Raw genomic sequence first — 19,737 nt, forward strand, 5'->3', positions numbered from 1 at the left:
TTATTTTGATTTATCAACGATTACTTTCATAAGCTTTTGAATTTAAAATTTTTCTCCCCCTCATTCCCCTCCTCCCTCCCCAAGACAGCCTGCAATCTGATATAGGCTATACATATACATTCCTATTAAACACATTTTCACATTAGTGATGTTGTAAGGAAGAATTAGAACCAATAGGAGGAACCACAAGAAAGAAGAAACAAAACAAAACAGAAGAAAAAAATAGCAAACAATATGCTTCGATCCGCATTCAAACCCCACAGTTCTTTCTTTGCATGTGGACAGCATTTTCCATCATGAGACCTTTGGAGATGTCTTACATCCTTGCATTGCTGAGAAGAGCTAAGTCTGTCAACGTTACTCATTGCACAACGTGGTTGTTACTGTGTTCAATGTTCTCCTGGTTCTGCTCATTTCACTCAGCATCAGTCCATACAAGTTTTTCCAGGAAAAATAATATTTTTAAAAAGAGTACAGGAATTATAGGATTATTGAATAAGATCAGGCAGTGACCTCGGAATTCTTCTAGTCCAACACTTTTGTTTTACAGATGAGGAAACTTAGGCCCACACAGATGAAATGACTTGCTCTCCATCACACAGGTAGTAGAAGACCTACAACTACAGCTGTAGCATGCACAGTGCAGCAGCCACACTCTAGTCAGACCATCTCAGCAGATAGGGCTAAACCAGGTTGAGAGTAACCAGTGGGCCACATTGGTGAGTTAGGGGGATGTTTACCCCAAGCATGTGATGACTTCCCCTGGCAGAATGGGCATATGATGACAACTTGTTCCAATGTCCATGAAGGCAGCTGAAGAGTGCCTAGAGCTTGGTCACACATCAAAGACATCAAGGCCACCCACTGCATCCTGGGCCTTCACCAGTTGTCCTGATTTGTGTCTTGCCATTGGACTTTTGACTCTGGAAGAGAGTAAAGCCAATGAATTTATGCAATTCTGCTTCATTTAAATCCAATTTACATATGAACCAAGACATTACCCCATGACATCACTGATCCTCTTCCAAAGGACAATGACTTATGTTTGAATTCTAATACTGCTGCTTACTAGCTATTTCCTTTGTAACTGGGCAAGTCAATGTTTTTATGGACCTCAGTTTCCTCTCTTGTGAAATGAGAGGATTGAATTAGATGATCTCTAAAGTTCCTTTTCTATTTTAAATCCAATGATCACATTGCAAAATAGGATTGAGTAGGTGCTCAGGTGTCTAAGAAGAGAGCTATATGAAGCCAATCCATTCAATCAAATTTGTTTTCACAGGTTTAACCTTACTGTCACTTGTGTATGGGAACATTTTCTAAATCCATTTTAAAAATAATATTTAGCATTCATAGACTCTCCTACTTCCAAATAAGATTAGAGGTGGTCAGGAGTTTTATTGATATTACAAGATCATCTTCCAAAGCAGTTAAGGTAGCATGGATAGGAGCATGAACCCTGATATGATCATATGCCCACCAAGCCCCCAATTTTTGCTCCCATCTTTCTCTTTTATTCCTTATAGAATAGATACAGGCACAGCTAGGAAACCCAGAATTCCATTATCCAATCCTTATTATTAATCCAAACATAGTTCTTTCTTTCTCTTTCCTCTTCTTTTTCTCTCCCTTCCTCCTCTTTTTCTCTACTTCCTCCTTTCTTTTTTCCTTTCCTCTTTTCTCTTTCTTGCCTCTCCTTTTCTCATCTCCTTTTCTCTTTCTTTCCCTTCTTTATCCTCTCTTCTGCTCCCTTCTGTCTCTTCTCTTTCTCTCCCCTCTTCTTCTTTTTCCTCCCTTTCCTATCTTTTTCTTTCCTTCTCCTTCCTTTTTCAAAGTACTTTCTCTCTGTTATTGGAAGCGAGATGGGGAGCAAGCAACCTTTTCACACTTTTCTAACACTGTGAAATAATAATAATAATAAAACTGTTATGTGGTGCTTGGATTTAGCCTAATATCCTTTTGGTTTGGTCTTGCCTTTAAAGGGGGAGTCTTCTTGCAGATTAAGAGTCCGCTTGAAGACATCTATAAAATCTACTGCTATCACCATGACGAAGCCCACACTATGCTCGAGTCCTATGAAAAGGATGAAGAACTGAAACAGCATATGAGACACTGTATCCAGTCCTTAAAGTAAGTCCTTTTCAAATGGTGATTTCCGTCCACCGTCAGTTGCCTGGCAGGGAACATTTTAAATGGATGTAGATGAAAGGTTTCCCATAAATCCTGTGTTTTATGAAGCTTGCTGGGAGCTCTGCTTTGCGTTCCTTTTATGAAAAGCTGACAAGCCAGGGGCCCTGATTACTTTTTTTTTTCTTTTTCGGTTCAAGGGGAGCTAAAAATAACACACAAAAAAGATCCTCTCTTGTTTTCAGGGTCCTGTGGAGATGGAAAAAATGCGATATCAAAAAACAAAATGTAGTAACTACTCCCTTCCTTACAGCCTTTGCTTCTTACTTTTTTTTTTTTTAGTATAAAGCACGTTATTTCTATGTGATAACTCTTGGGTGCTGGGACACCTCCCTTCTTTCTACATGCTTATCACACTTAATATCCCAGCATATGGCTGGTATGAGAAATATCTCCTACAGACCAGCCAGAATTTATCCCTAGTGTTCTTGTTGTTGTTCACTTGGTTCAGTCACATCTGACTCCTTGTGGCCCCATTTGGGGTTTTCTTGGCAAAGATACTAGAGTGGTTTGCTATTTTCTTCTCCAGCTTATTTTTATGGATGAGGAAACTGAAGCAAAAGGGGTGAAATGACTTCTCCAGGGTCACACACCCAGTATGGTTTCTGAGGCCAGATTTAAACTTAGGTGTTCCTGACTCCAAGCCTGGTGCTCTACCCACTGCCCCATCTAGCTGTCCCCTACGCTACTGATGAACTACTTTTAAAAGCTCTCTTCTAGACCTAGTCTGATCCTCCCGGTCAAGATATAGCAGACGTCAAATGCTCCTCCTCTTGATCATTAAGTGCTTACATTTTCCCCTACTTATCACTCAAACAATGATAGTCATTTTTTTTAGCATTAGTTATCATTTTATTGAGTTATTTCTTCCATCAAACAACATTGCAATCTATTAATCTCTTCAGTTCCCTATCAGAATGGATTAAAAAACACTTAAGAAACCCAGAATTCCACTTGATGCTCACAACTAATTTGTTACTGCAGTTATATTTATCTGTCCCTCTCTACTCTAGTCCATCTTCTGCTCAGCTGTCAAACTGATCACCCTAGAGCATAGGACTGACTATTTCATCCCCCTTTTCAACAAACTCCAATGCCTCCCTATCACCCCCTCTCCCCCCCCCGACATGTTATCCAGCTTCATCCTGAATGCCCTTGGGGTAGACAATTCATGGGACTACTGAATCAGAGGATGAAATATCCAGAGCTGGAAAAGGCTAATTCACTAACTTTGCAAGGTATCTGTTTTTAAACAGCTCTAATTGTTAAGGTGGAACTTAGAAGAAGACATTTATGCTCAAAAGATCCTGCTAGGTTCAAGTCCTGCCTCTGACATATAAATTTGTGACCATGAGCAAGTATTTCCATCTGTAAAATGGGGGTAATAATACTTTACCTATCTCATAGACTCTTGAGGAAAGAAGTTGGTAAATATTAAAGTACTGCATAAGATATTATTATTATTATGATTATTATTGTTGTTGTTGTGAAACCTGCCTCCTTATAATTTTCACCCATTGATCTTAGTTTTGTCCTTTGCAATTGAATGGACAAACCTCAGCCCTCTTTTATATAGATTCATAGAATGCTGTAAATTCTAATGATAAGTCTGTGGACGGGAATTCAGAGATCATGTAGCCCAATCCATACTGAAAGAAGGAACCCCTTCCATGTCTTACATCTTCTCCAAGTTAAACATTCCCAGTACCTTCAGCTGGTTCTCAGATGGTTTTTAATGTTCTCATTATTCTGGTCATCTTTTTCTAAACATGCTTCTGTTTTGTCAATATCTTTCCTAAAAACAGCGCCCCTCACTAAAGGTGTTCTAATCAGGGAATCATACAGTAGGATTATCAGCTCCCAGGCTCTAGAGGTTATGACAGCCCCTCCACTCAAATACATCAAGACATTATTATGCCTTTTCTTCCTTCCACTTCCTTCCTGAGTGTTCTCTTCTTCAGACTAAATAACCCCAGTACTTTCAACTCACAAGGCGTGGTTTTAAGTCCTATCACCACCACCACCCTTTTTTGTATTTTTTTAATTTTAAACTTAAATACAAAAAAAGAAAGAAAAGAAACAAACGTAAATACTAAAACTCAAATACAAAATAAGAAAAGAAAGAAAAAAAGCATTACCATGTGCACAGCAGAACATAAGTTTCCATTTTGAGAAAGCCTATATAATAAATACTACACATTGTGTTCAGAACGATCCATCTTTTCTTTATTTCCATGTAGGTTTTATTTTGTTCTCCCTGTGTACTTTTTACTTTGTTCTTTTTTTCCCCTTCCTCCTCCCTCCCCTAAGAAGGCTACAATTAAGCACAGATATATATAGATATCTATCTATCTATCTATCTATCTATATATATATATGTGTGTGTGTGTGTGTGTGTGTGAGTGTGCATGTATATACACACATTCACACATTCATATATATGTACATTCATACATATACACACAAACATATAGACATACATACATATACTTACATAACATATATATACATACATATCTATAATCATACACATAAATGTTCACATGCATTTATGTAAGACCATACTATACTTGTTGGTGCTTTGTTTCGCTGAAGGTGAAAACATTTTTCTAAATCCACCAACTCATCATTTCCTACACCACAACAATATTTCGACCTTATACTTTTATTTAAACAGTCTAAAACAATATTGATTAATACAGCTGATGTATAGTGTAGTTTCCCTATTTTCCTCTTTTGATCAAATCTATTTTAGCTTTAACTTTGTATCAGATCATGATTACTACTCCTAATTCTTCACCTAATAAATTCTACTCTTGGTCTTTATTTTATGTTTGTGTATATCTCTTATTTCCTATCCTTCCTGACTCCTCAACTTTACTTCTACCCACTACCTTGCTCTCATATTACTTAACCCCCCCCACAATGATCCCTCCCTCATCTTCTCCCTCTTACTCTTTGCCCTTATCCTCTAGTTTCTATCTGAATTTAAAAGACTTTTATAGCCTTCCAAATATATATACATATATGTGTGTGTGTGTGTGTTTGTGTGTGTGTTGTTCCCTCTTCATCCCATTCCCATCAATTTAGACATTCTTCTATATCTCCTATCATCCTATTCACTCCCGCCCTTATTTCCTTATAAATTTAGATTTTTCTCTTTCTAAGTGTATATGTTGTTCTCTTTTTAACCCAAATCTGATGTGAGTAGAGTTCCCTCTAACAATCCATGCCCCCTCCCCATCCCCTTAGCTTTTCTTTCTTTCTGAATTTAGAAGACTTTTATACCCTTCTATATATGTATGTATGTATCATTCCCTCTTTCACCCATTCCTGATGAGAGTAGAGTCCCAGAACTACCAGCCTCCTCCATCTAATTCTTCTGTGTCGGTTCTTCCTCTCACCTCATTTGTATGAGATAATTATTCTTTTTTACCACCCTTTCTTTAATCAGCTACTCTAAGAGAGGGAATTCACAAAGTGAACAGGGTGACTAGTACCTTGCAACCTCATCCCTGCTAATCATTATTGCGGCAGGACAATTAAGAGAGTAGACTACCTACCCCATTTTTAGACTAGAAGTAGGATAGTGAGTCTGCTCTATTTGTGTTTCTAGGGTTGACTTAGAAATGGGGGAAGGGAACAAACATTTATTAAGCCCTTGCTCTGTATCATAAACTGCACTAAATACTTTAAAAATATTTCATTTTACCCTTGCAACAATCCTGGGAGGTAGGTGCCATTATTACCCTCATTTTGCAGATGAGGAAACTGAGACAGATAGATATTAAGTGAGTTGCCAAGAGTAACACACCTAGCTGCCTTCATGGACTATTTTTTGGAGAGAAAAAGAAAATAGCTCAATTGGGTATATAAACCAGTATTTTTGACTCTGAAGAGACTATCCTGCTAGACCAGAACATTAGACAATACAGTCCAATATCTTGACCTTGGTGGCAGTTACATTTTTGTTGACCATAAGACCCCTTTGAGTCTGTATGTCACTGAAGATTACATTCAGACCTAACGACTTTTAAGGTCATTTTCAGGGAGCATGAAAAAAATGATTGCTCTAGAGATTGCCAAGAATCTCAGATATCTAGCTAGCATCATTTCTGATTACAAGCAATGATTTCTAATGTGGGAAGAGGGCCATTCTACATCTTCAAAATCAGCAAAAAAGTTTATTGGGAAGGAAAATGCTTTCAAAACAAAGCAATGTGCATGAAAGATATTTTTTTCCCAAAGCATTCTTCAGATGAAAATAGAGCTCTTGATAAGTGATACTAGCCTGTCTAAAGGCTGAGTGCAAGGTGCCTTTTGTCATTACAAACACTGACCTTGATTAAGCTGAACTCTTAAGTTTTGAGAAACTGGTTTTACAAACAGGTTTATGGGAAGCAACAAGCCTGGTGTAGCCCAAGGGGATGCCAGCTAATCAGCCACAGCTGTTACATCCTTCTGGCTTTTCCTAACAGCTAAATAAAGCAGAGGTCACTATTGCCAATTGCTAATCAGTGTTAGGTCCAGCCTTAGTGTTCAGTACTGCACCAAGATAGGTGAAACAATGTGAATTAAAGTGATGTGCAGGAAGGAGTTTAGTGCTGGAGTTTCAAGAAACCCAGGCCCGTTCCCATCAATCAAATATTTCTTGAATATGTCCTATCTGTAAGGCCCAATAACAATGGGAATTTGAAGATAGAGAAGACATAAGACATAAGCTGATAATCTGCTTGGGAAAACCAAGCACAAACTGGTGAAAAGTTCAAAAACACTGACTAAGGAATCGTGTTAAATTAATAAGTGAGTGGCATTTTTTTGTTGTTCATTTATTTTCAGTCATGCCCGACCTTTTGTGACCCTGTTTGTGGTTTTCTTAGCAAAGATACTGGAGGGGTTTGCCATTCCCTTCTCCAGCTCATTTTACAGATGAGGAAACTGAGGCAGTAATGTTAAGAGACTTGCCCAGGGTCACCCAGCCAGTAAGCGTCTGAGGCCAGATTTGAACTCAGGAAGATGAGACTTGTGACTCTAGGCCCTGCACACTATCCACAGTGCCACCTGTAGAAATTCCTTTGACTTTGGAGCTGACTCATAATGTAGCCCTCATTCAGTCTGTGAAATTTTGGGAGACTTCTTAGAAAGCATATTTATTTGGAGTTAGAGGAGCTGGGTTTGAATCCCTACTCTCTCTCTTATGATCTGTGTAACTTCAGGCAAATCACTCTCTGGGCTGTAGTTTCCTCCTCTGTAAAATGATAGGTTTGGACTCAGCGACCTCTAAGGACCCATCAAGCTCTTGATGTATGAGCCTGTGATCATATTCTAAAACGTAGATAGCTGGGACTTCTTGTGTTTGGCCTTTTCCTCCTACTCTTGGTGATTTCTCATCTCATCGTCCTCTGCATTGTTATAAGGGGGTAGGAAGGGAATGTACCATCTTAAGAGTCGCTATTGACTTGTATGGTGGCTCACTCCTATTACTCCTGTTACTGGTAGAGGCAGAGGTGGTGGACCACTTGAGTTTGGGAGTTCTGACCTAAGTGGACCACTAGGGGCAACCAGGTGGCATAGTGGATAGAACACTGGGCCTTGAGTCAGGAAGACTTGAGTTCAAATCTAGCCTCAGACACTTACTAACTCTGTGTCCCTGGGCAAATCACTTAGCCTCTATTTGCCTCAGTTTCCTTATCTGCAAAATAGGGATAATAATAACACATACTTCCCAGGGTTGCTGTGAGGATTAAATGAGCTAAAATTTGTAAAACACTTAGCCCAGTAACTGGGTAAGCACTACATAAATGTTTGTTATTAAGTCTGGTGCCAATATTCAGAGTCCAGGGGAGCTAAGAACCACCAGGCTACATAAGAAGGGGTGAATTGGCCAAGGTCAGTTAAAACTTCCATACTGATCAATATTGGGATGAGATTGTGAGTGGCCACTGGACTTATGGCCCGGGTAAGATAGGAGACTCAGTCTCAAAAAAAACCAAACAACCCAAACAAACCCAAAAACCTATAAAGTCACTATGTCTATCTCCTACTTTCAACAGGGGAAGTGTGGTGTTATAAATAGAACACTGAATTTAAAATCAGAAAGACCTGGGTTTGAATCCTCTCTCAGATACTTGCTATGTGACCCTGGACAAGTTATTTGATTTCCCTAGGTCACAATTTCCTCATCTATAAAATGAGGGGGTTGGACTTGACCTGGAAGGTCTCTTCCAGTCATAAATGTATCTAAAACCTAGACAGATCAGCACAACCTGGGAAGAGCGTTACAATTAACTATCCCCCTTCAGAGAAACTGAGATTTTCTATTCTCCTGAAGGAAGGTAAAGGCCTAAGGACAGTGCTCACACTAGAGTATACACACATCCCCAGGCATACCTAGCCCATAATCTGTGCATGCCTATGCATCCAGCTCCAAATATATGCTCCTAGAAAAATAACTTCAAAGTACCCTGAAACTTTAGGGAAGAATGCAAGCATGTAGTTCTCACCAACTCCTTTTCCAAAACATTTAAGTCGCAATACTAAGCAAAATAAATTCCTTTCACAAATTTAGATATTTCCCAAGCTGTCCCCTTTAAGGCATGGGAAGATGAAGAGATCCTCAAGAAAACAAGCCAGCAGTCATTGTACTACATGCAGCTATATGGAAGGGGAAGGAAACATGGCTTTATGAAGCATTTGTGAGGCACTCTGCTAAGTTCTTTACAAACAGTTTTTCACTTTTCTCTCACAGCAACCCTGGGTTTTGTTCAGTCATTTTTCTGTCTCGTATGACTCTTCGTGACCTCATTTGGGGGGTTTTCTTGGCAAACTGGAGTGGTTTGCCATTTCCTTCTCCAGCTCAGTTTACAGATGACGAAATTGAGACAGGCAGAGGTGACTTCTCCAGGGTCACATAGCTAGTAAGTGTCTGAGGCCAGATTTGAAATAACTAAAAGCTTTGCTTAATTCAACAAATATAAAGAATGTCCCTATTCTATGTCTTTGCAATTCACAGAAGTTACTTTACCTGCTGTGGATCAAGTTAGTCAGCTTTTTAAGGGTTAATTGCCTACGTGGTTCTATTCTCTATGGGCAAAGTAGAAAGGGCATAGGAAATTAAACTACTATTAGAGTCTCTACCAGATGTCTTCCCTTATTTTGTTCAAGCTCTTTCTTGCCATATAGGGTCCAAGTATACTGTGGGGAAATTTCTCAGTTCTCTGGCTTCCTACCCATGCAGATAATATTAGAATTTTAGTATCCAACACCCTTGGGAATAGGAGAGGGCTGTATTTACCTATTCCCCTTACAAGCACAATGGCTCACAAGGTTCAAACATGAACATGTTTATTTAGAGGTTACAGGAAAGAAATGGGAATAATATTGGAAACCCAGTAAAATAACAGTACCTACCAGCACACATCCCTTTTCTTCACTCAGCCCTTCATTTACAGTACTAATTTGAATGGGATTCTAGAACGTAGATGTTGCTTCTCCACATCAGTGCTACCCCTGGCTTTCTATGTGCACTACTTTTCCTGCAATGCTCAACTCAATTTGTTTTCAGCAAACATGCCCATAACAAACCTCCTTTACCATCATGCTTGGCTGCTCATGCTTCTGGCAGCTTTTCTGAGCTCCAAGCAGTTGACGCATGGTCTCTGTCAACCTTGAATGTTCCTTTTCATTGTCCCTTCTCTACCGTGATTCTTGTAGGTACAGTCTCTACAATCTTCTTTAGCTTCCAGAAGCTGGCCATTATTACCCAAGAACCAGCTCACTTCCATAGTCTTTGTCAGGCTGTGTTACCTCTCAAAACTCAGCTCTATTTTTTTGTCTTTTCTTACACTGTGATTCCCTTAGTCCTTGGTCTTATACAAATGTGGTTTCCCAGGTAATAATGGAAAAGGGCATAGGAAATTAAATATGATTACAATCTACCAGATATCTTCTTTTACTTTGCTCAGGCTCTCTCTTGCCATATTGAGCTTAAGGATGTAGTGGGGAATTTCTCAAGAGAGGACATTCTTAACCTTTTTTGTGCTGTGAATCCCTTTGGCAATCTGAGGAAACCTTTGGACCCCTTTTCAGAATATTTTACTTAAGTGCATAAAATAAAATGCATAGGCTTACAAAGGGAACCAATTGTGTGTGTGTGTGTGTATGTGTGTGTGTGTGTGTGTGTGTGTGTGTGTGTGTGTGTATGTGTGTATGTAATTCATGGATACTAAGCTAAGAAGTCATGTAATACACTTGAGCATATAAAGGCAAATAGTCTCATGTTTCTTCAGTGAAATATAAAACAAGGTTTTTAGTTGAGAATGTAGAGGGAGAGGAGACCACAGAAGGTTTAAGCAATGAAAAATTGGAAAAACCACTGAGGAGGGGATAAGGAATTAATGTGTTGTTATTGTTGTTGAGTAGTATTAGTTGTGTCTGACTCTTTATGACCCCATTTTGGGTTTTCTTGGCAAAGATACTGGAGTGGTTTGCCATCTTCTTCTCCAGCTCATTTTACAGATGAGGAAAGTGAGGCAAACCAGGTTAAGTGACTTGCCCAGAGTCACACAGCTAGTAAGTGTGTGAGGCCAGGTTTGAAGGAATTAATTAGGGAGATCTGAAAGAATTAACTTGCCACAGTGAGGGCCCAGTTGAGATTATTAAGTATAAATTTGTTCTGGACCCAGGCAGCATGGTTTCATGGTTTTCATTTAGCAGCATTTGAGTAGTAGTGAAGACAGAAGAAGGTGGGAGTAATCCAAGGTTGAAGCTTGGCAGGACAAAATTTTGAGAGGATATGAGAAAAGGGACTGCACAGTTATAGGAGGGAAGAAAAGGTGCCTAGAGTTTGATGGAATGGGGCTCCATCCCCATTACTTAGAGTTGTAGGGTTTTAAAAAAACCATCCAAGCTGCTTCTGCATTCAAGAAACTTCTAAAAATTAGAGGTTCTTTTTAAAATTGTGGGGTAGGCTCCTACCTACCTTTTCAAAAGCTACATTACTGCCCATGCATTCTCCATCACCAGCTCTTCTGAGGAAACGCTTTTCCTGTCTCCGTCTTCCAGGCACTTTTGCTACAGTCACATTTTACCGTATCTTTTCCCTCACAGTAGAAAGGTAGTTTATAATAAGGAGCTGGGAAGTAAGTACATTTCACTGCGCCTCTCCCGTATTGTATTCATTAATGCAGCTGACAATCTAGAGAAGGTTTTACTGCACCAACCAATATTTAAAGTCCTTGTTCAGTACTGTTTTCATTCCTCTTTCCAGATTCTCAAATAAGAGCAAGTAATTATTCCCAAGAAGGAATTGCTCGTAAAACATTGGTCAGTTGTGAGACATGCTAAAGATTTTTTAAATGCCCACAGTGATAAAAGTTTTATTTAATCCCTTAATGCAAAAAAAAAAAAGGATAGAACAACTTTGTCCAAATCCTATCCTCCCTCCAACATTTTCCCCTGGCTCTGGCTGTTAGAACAAGTTTTAGTTTTAAATGTAACTTTTTCTAAAACATAAGATCAGGAGGAAAGAAGGCATCATTACGCCAACACTATTATTACATTAACTGTGGCCTCTGCTTCAGAGAAATCTTCTGGTATCTCATGTGAGATTTTTTACATATTTTATTGATGATCAAGTTTCATTTTTACATCAATACCTGTGTGAAATGCCTGAAGTACAAAATAGGTAGACACTTTTATTTCTTTTTGGAGAGTAAAAAGAATGGCCTTTTCATTCACACTCTGAAATGGGTTTAGTTCTTGGTTTCTCAGTGAATACCCCATTCATCCCCTTGTTCCATAGGCGACAACATGTTTACCTTCTAAATAAATCAGCTGAATTGTAATCCATGAAGAGTCTTTGGCAAATGGAAAGGAAGAGTAAAAAAACTGGGGATGAAAGAGAGGGACTAGTGCAATTAACAAGGACATCCTTATTCCTTTAGGAAAGGAAGGAAGGAAGAGGAAGAAAGGAAATGGAAGGAAAGAAAAAGAAAGAAGGAATGAAAAGGGAGGAAAGAAGGGGAAGAACAGAAGGAGAAAGGAGAAAAATAAGAGGGAGGGAGGAAGGAGAAGAAAGGAAGGAAGGAAATGGAAGGGAAGAAAAAAGGAAGGAATGAAAAGGGAGGAAAGAAGGAGAAGGAAGGAGAAAGAAGGAAATGGATGGAACAGGAAGGAAGGAATGAAAGAAAGAAGGAAGGAGGGAAGGAAAGAAGGAAGGAGAAAGAAAAAGGAAAGAAAGAAAAGACAAGAAAGAAACAAGTAAGGAAAAAAAAAAACCAGAAACAAATCTGATCTGCTGTTACTGTTTCTTTCTTTCCGTGAAAAAAGTATCATCTCAACAGAAGCCAAGTTGGGCAACAGTTAATGACAGAATTTGCTTTAACCAGGTGCTATGATTCTGTAGACTGCACTGGATATGCCAGGTGCCTGAAAACTAGATTGTCTCATCATGGTTATTGATAAAATTATAAGAGGGTAGCTCCCAGAAGCTTAGATGGCCTTCAGGAGATAGCCTACTAGACTGGTTCCTTTGAGTCCTTCCATCTAGCCCCAATCTTCACTGCTGTGGGCTGCTATTAAGGACTTTGCATAATAAAATAAAGGAAAGTGGAACCTCATCAATGGGCCCAAACTGGAAAGCAGACTTGTTGGTTTAATTAGTGAAAAGTCTAAGGTATAGTGTGTTTTTAAAAGATATGCTATTTTGTTCATTTTAAGTCAAAAATATAATTCATATTAAGCTAAGCATTACCAAATAAAGGGTTTGGGGAAATGTTCTAATGAGTTTAAAACATTGATTTAAAAAAGCATTTGAGTTATTTGAATGTAAATGCAAAGTTGCTAAAGCCCTTAAAGTTTCAGCACTGAAAGGAGTTAAATATTGTCTTTGCAATCTTTATACCACAATCTTTTTCTTTGAGAAATCCCCTATGTTCATAGTACTGATGAAAATTTCAACCTGTCTTCAATTTATTTTTTAAAAAATCAATTTATTGGGGCAGCGAGGTGGTGCAGTGGATAGAGCACCAGTCCAAAAGCTTGACGCGTACTAGCTATGTGACCCTGGGCAAGTCGCTTAATCCCAATTGCCTAAAAATCAAACAAAAAATTAATTTATTAAAGTGTGAATTACTAGCTGTGTGATACCGGGCAAGTCACTTAACCCCAACTGCCTCACCAAAAAGCAAAACAAAAACAAAAAATAAAACAAAAAAAGTATGAATTAATGAGTTTTATTTTATATTTATTTCAAAGCTGAAGTGTTAAGACAGATAACATGTTATCCAATAAATCAGGATTATTATTTATCCTGCTTCATTATATATGCCATTATACTATATGCCTTTCAAAATGAATATTATCAGACTAATGTATGTGACTTCCCTTTCCCTTAATATTATGTGAACTAATGTTTTTTTTCTTTTATTTTATAGGAAAATATACCTGGAAGAGTAAGTACTTTTGATATTTTTAATTATCTAGTCTTACAGGAAAATATATTAATAAATTTTGCAAGGTTATCATTTTTATTTTCTGAATTTATACATATTAGAAGTCATAGCATTGTTTTCATAAATAAGTATGGATTCCTATTTTCCTGGATATCATTGGTATATGATCTCCACTGTCATTTAGTTTCTATTTTTGCCTGAAATGAAGTGCCTTACCATGTTAAAAAATTATTACTTATTTCAAAATTAATGTAGCCAATTTATAATATTAAATTTATATTTATAATATTTAAAATATAAATGTATACCACTTTGTTATAAATAATAAAGGCTGTTAGTGATATAGCAGATACAGTGCTGGACTTAGAGCCAGTAAAATATGGGTCCAAATTCTGCTTCAGCCACTTACTAGCTGTATAACCCTGGGCAGGTCACTTAACCTCTCCTAGCCTCAGTTTCTTCATTTCTAAAATGAGGATAAATAATAGCACTTATGTCCTAGGGTTATTATGAGAACCAGATGAAATAATACCTGGAAAATACTTTTTAAATCTTAAAGGGTTATATGAATGTAAGCTACTATTTTTTGAATTTTCCTATTCTCTGAAGAGCTTAATCACAAGTTTACAATTCCTGAGATTACTCTTTGCTCACTTTGTAAAGATTTAGGGATCTTTCATGTTCAAAAACATACCTTCCAAAAAATAATATTAGTCTTAGAAATCTCCAGGCAGTGGTACAGTGTTCTGGAAGACTTTCTAATGCCAGGCATGGGAGAAACAATTCCCTATGAGCTACCTTAATTATCAGCTTTTCTATGTCTTCAGTTGGATATGGCTCATGACAGTGGCAAAAATTAAGGCTAACACTGGAACACAATGTCAATGTGAAAAAGGCAGCCCTGGTACCTTACACAAAGACACACACTTAGCTTTCTCTTGACAGAAAAAGACACTGAAAGGATGAATATGACAAAATCTGTCTTAAACATTGTTTGACTGATCATTTTCAGGCCTTTAATGAGTTGGGTTAACAGAGTTATTGACATCTGAAGTGGGAATTCTAACCCCTGGGTCAAATTTTTGTTGTTAGTACTATTTTTTAATACCTGAGGTTTCCTTTATTTCCTTTAGGGGGTATGATATTTTAAAATAGGCAGATAGATGGCTAGGTTTGGAGTCAGGCAGACCTGAATTCAAATTCTGCCTTAGATACTTTACCAGCTGTGTGACTGTGGGCAAGTCACGAAGTAGACATTTAATAAATGTCTATTGAATGATTGAGGGATTCCATCAAGTTCTAAATCTGTGCTCTTAGGTGACTTGTCCATAGCCACATTAGCAGAGCCTGAATTTTAACCCAAGTCCTCTGATGCCAAAGGGAAGCTAAGTGGCACAGTGGACAGAGTACCAGGCCTGCAGTCAGGAAGACTTACCTTTGTGAGGTCAGGTGGCACACGGGATAGAGTACTGGAGTCAAAGGGAGATCTGAATTGAAATCTGGCTTCAGACACTTACTAGCTGTGTCCCTGGGCAAGCAGTTTAAAACTTTTGTATGCCTCAGTTTCATTATCTGTCAAATGGAAATAAAATTAGCACCACTTTTTGCTGTGAAGATCCAATAAGATAATATTTGTATAGTGCTTTACAAACCTAAAAGTAAAAATGCTTATTGTTGTTGTTATTGTTATTATAATGTGTGAGAAGTGCTAAAAGTTCATGACTTGAAGCTTGAGGACACCTAGGTTCCACTTCAGACTCTTACTTGCTATGGGACCACAGGTAACTCTTTGGGCCTCAGTTTCCTTATTTATAAAATAGGGATAATAATTCTCATAGTACCTATCAAATGAGGAAGGAGATAATAAATGCAAGATGCTTTGCAAATCTTATATATAATCCCATTTTTAAAAGTGCAGGATCATAGGACAATATTTAAAAACCAAGATGTCAGCATGGGTCAGAAATTAAAAGCTGGGAGGACAAAACTCTCCTTCAACCAAATGATTTCTTCCTTTCGCATCCCTGATTGTTCTTCCTACAGCCTGCCTTCACCCTTCTCTCCACACTTCACAAATATAGCACCACTCTAGGCTGTTTATCTCAGGAGCAAAGCAGATCTGAACAAATACAAGCAGTGTGAAATAATCAACAGTGGAATTTCAGGTTTTGTAAGTGGCTTCAGGGTCTATACAGAATTATAGAATTCTAGAATTGGAAGAGACTTCAGTGGCCATGTGCTCTTACTCATGTCCCCCAAAAGTATTCCCCATATAATATACCCAGCAAGTGGTCATCCAATTTCTGCTTGAAGACCTCCAGTGAAGGGGAACCCACCAGTTCAGCTTTCCAATAGCTCTAATCCACAGCAAATTTCCTCCCCTGATATCAAGCCTCAATTAGCCTCTTTCCAACTTCCACTCCTAGCTCCGAGTTCTGCCCTCTGCAATCAAATAGAAAAAGTCCAGTTCCTCTTCCATGTGACAACCCTTCAAATACTTTTCTGTGCCCCCTAATTCTCTCTTTCTCTGCTAAACAGCCCTACTTCCTTCAGCAGATCTTCATAAGAAGTCCTTCACCATCCCAGCGCAAGTCCACTTCCCTGGACACCTTCCAACTTAACAACACCATTCCTAAATGGAACGCAATACTCCTCATATGTACTGACCAGGGCAGAGTGCAGTGGGATTATCAACTCTTTGCTCCTGGGAATTATACCTCTCAATGAAGCCTAAAATAACATCATCTCTTTTTGGCTGTTATACTCCCAATACGTACTAATGCCATGCTTAGAGGGTGACTTGAATCTCAGATCTTTAGAAGACAAATTGCTTTTTAACCATATTTCTTCCATTTTGGGCTTGTGAAGTTAATTTTTTGAACCAAAGTATAAGGTTCCTTTTACATTTCATCTTATTAGATTCACCCTAATCAGTGGTGTGCTAGAGCCAGCTCATACTGGCTCTCAGCAGTTAATTATTAAATTTTCAGGAATTTTGCAAGCCAGTTATTAAGCATAGCAGGACACAGTTTAATCATTTCCTTCACTGGTAATATTATTGCTTTAAAAGAATTTTTTTTTCAACCACAGCACTGCATTTTCAATATGTTGCCTACTTTAAAGAATTGTGGCTTTAATAAAGAATATGAAAAGCAAAATTAATTGCATTTTGTTCTGATGATGCTAATGCAATGCTGGGAAGAAAGTCTAGAGTAGCTATGAAGGTGTAAAAAAATTTGTTAGAAAAATCTAAAATCACAGTTAGCACCATTTAAATGATTGATTATGATTATCACTTAATGATTCAATATCAGAAATAAAACAAATTAATTATTTTAAAGTATTTCTAGATAGAGTGTATTCTCTTTAACATGAATCTAATAAAAATCAAACCAAGTAAGAGATTGTAGCTAAAGAACATGAAGATGAAATGACTAAAATTGGTTGAGTACTAGAACAAAGATGGGTAGCATATAGTTTATGAGCTGCTACAGCTATGTGACACATATATCCTGTATTACATACACATTTTTCTCATTCTTCCTATTCTAGTCTCGCAAAGAGATTAGCTAACATTAATTTCTTGCAAGACCTTGCTTTAAAGATTGACATTCTTGAAGAATTTTCATTACTTTCAACTGCATTGCAGTCAAGATCTACTAACGTTCAGAAAGAGCAAAAATTAATCAAACTCACCATAAGAGCTTCGGAAAATTTAAAGATTAGTACTGGAAAGCATGAATCTCAAGTTGAAGATTTGATTAAGTCAGATAAGTTTAAACATATTGCATTTATTGAAAATAATAAATATAATGCTCTGCCTAGGAATATGTTGCTAGAAAATTTAATTCAACACATGAACTTATATCTTTTATTGTATAGAAACAAGGATGAGAGCATTTTTAATAATCTTGAGTTATTAGAACTATCTTCTTGGCCCTATAAAGAACTAACTTCACCATGGGTAGCTGGTGGAAAAAAATGCATTATTTAAGTGAAATTTTAAAACAAGAAATTGATTTGAGCAATTTTCAGGATTTTGTAGATAATAATATACAGTTAAATAATGTTCCAATCCCCTGCAACTATTCAAAAAGCTAAAAAAGATAGCACTATTGCTGAGTTTTCAGTATGACAAATATAATTTTCATGAGGCTAAGAAATAATTTAACATTAGATCACATATCAAATTTAATGATAATCAGTTTATTGGGAAAAGAGTTGGAGGATTGGGCTGCAACTCCATTTATCAAATCATGGTTGAATTGCAACCATAGGTTGGCTATTGGCTACAAGAGTTCAACAAAAATCAACAAAAACATTCTATGAGAATCAATTGGCTATATGGAATTTATAGTAAAGAATATTGCATATTTTATTATTATTTGTATGTTGTGGGTTACACATCCTTTATGTCAGTAATTTAAACAAACTTACGTACACATATGCATCTATATATATAGATGCACACATTTTTTGGGGGGGCAGAGAGTTGGTTATTAAATATCATTTCTGGGCCCAATGCTCTATTCCCAGGGATTCTTACCATTATTTGTGTCATGGATCCCTCTGGCAGTCTGGTAAAGGCTATGAAGGTTGAGGGGGGAGGGGAGGGAAGCTGATGTGGTAAGCAACAAGCTTGTATGTACCTCTTCTATACCCTAAGAATTGAAAGAGGATTAAAGAACTTTCAGTGTGTATCTATATGAGAAATCCTGGCTTCATTTCCTAGGCATTATTTTTCTCCTTTACTCTACTCCTTTGTCAGCAGCACACATGCTGCTATATTGCCTCTTGTTCATCTATGAAAAGGGTGAATGAAAAATGCCAGGCACTGTGTGTCTGTGAGGCTCTTTAGCAGCTGAGGCTCTTCAGTGCAGCAACCAGGGGCACATTTGACAAACATAGAAGCAAAAAGGTCTTTCCTAAAGTCCCTCACAGATGATAATGGACGTTTTTCTCCCTTTTAGAACAGATGAGGAAAGAGTTCTAGAAATGTTCCCAACTCCAAAATGCCTGTTAAGCATTTTCATGCTGTGCAAATATGCCAGGCCAGCTCTTGCATGACAAGGAATGGACTTAATGTTTATCTCAGGGTGTTAGGTGTTACAGAGTAGGCAAGCCAAACTAGCTGAAGCAACGGGACACCTCTGGGGAGATATGGGACAGAGCAAGTGCCAGACAAGTCAAACCACCACCACCACCACCTTGACTACTCTGTCCACTCTGACCTTGATGGAGATAATCCAGGACCCCGAACTCAAAAGCTATATTCTCAAAAGAAAATTAGCAGTGTTCCCCAAACCTCAAGACCTGCTTCCAGCACTGGCCCTCCAGCTAACACTGAGGAGAATAGGTTGTGTGGAGAAGGGACCCATCTTCTTCATCACCACCATCACCCCCCCAGATGCTGACCAGCTACCTCCACAGGGAGATAGGAATAGGAGCCTTGGTGGTGGCATCATTCCCCAGACCAGTAGCCGGGCCCTCACAGCCTTTGTCCAGAGTCAGGTAGCTTCTGAAAAGAAGAGACCAGCCAGTCCCACAACTTCGAAACAATAGTAACACTCAGGGCTGCCTGAGGGAGAGATGGGAGGTAGCATGTACCAGGCAAAACAAACCACTATGACTAGTTTGACCACTATCTTCCCTTAGATTGAACCCAAGAGCCTTGGGAATAGCAAAGCTTCCAGCCCAGTGGTTACAGTCATCCTCCTGGGAAGAAATCTGGCAATTGACACTACAGCTGTTAACAGCCACATCTATGGAAGACCCAGAAAAGAAAGTTCTGGTCCCCAAAGTCCTTGGCATTGCCAAATGGTCTAACATCAGAAACAAATACTATTTTTTTCACTAGAAATGATAATGAAGAAGATGCATTACTCTCTGCTTTGCTGATGCACCCTAAGGACTGTGGGCTCTTTTCATAAGTCTTATAGTTCACCACATCTGTAGTCTCCCGGATTAGAATGTGAGCTCCTTGAGAACAGGAACTGTCTTACTTTTCTATTCGTATTCCTAGCACTTAGCACTTTGTACATTGCTTAAGTGCTTAATACATGCTTCATTCATTCATTCATTCCCTTAGAATTCCTTG

At 38.2% G+C, this 19,737-nt stretch overlaps 1 protein-coding gene and 1 pseudogene across 1 annotated transcript in view; both read left to right on the forward strand.

Moving 5' to 3' along the window:
• The window catches only part of ARHGEF38 (Rho guanine nucleotide exchange factor 38), a 126,176-nt gene that overhangs the window by 56,006 nt on the left and 50,433 nt on the right, over positions 1-19,737 (forward strand). The window contains exons 4-5 of the mRNA XM_020974757.2: positions 1,983-2,130; positions 13,623-13,640. Coding sequence (XP_020830416.1) covers positions 1,983-2,130; positions 13,623-13,640 — 166 coding nt within the window. The remainder of the gene's footprint in view (positions 1-1,982; positions 2,131-13,622; positions 13,641-19,737) is intronic.
• LOC144455311 (E3 SUMO-protein ligase KIAA1586 pseudogene) lies at positions 15,410-18,120 on the forward strand (annotated as a pseudogene).

The sequence above is a fragment of the Phascolarctos cinereus genome, unplaced genomic scaffold (genome assembly GCF_003287225.1).
Source record: "Phascolarctos cinereus isolate Bilbo 61053 unplaced genomic scaffold, phaCin_HiC Scaffold_9;HRSCAF=440, whole genome shotgun sequence".
NCBI lineage: Eukaryota > Metazoa > Chordata > Mammalia > Diprotodontia > Phascolarctidae > Phascolarctos > Phascolarctos cinereus.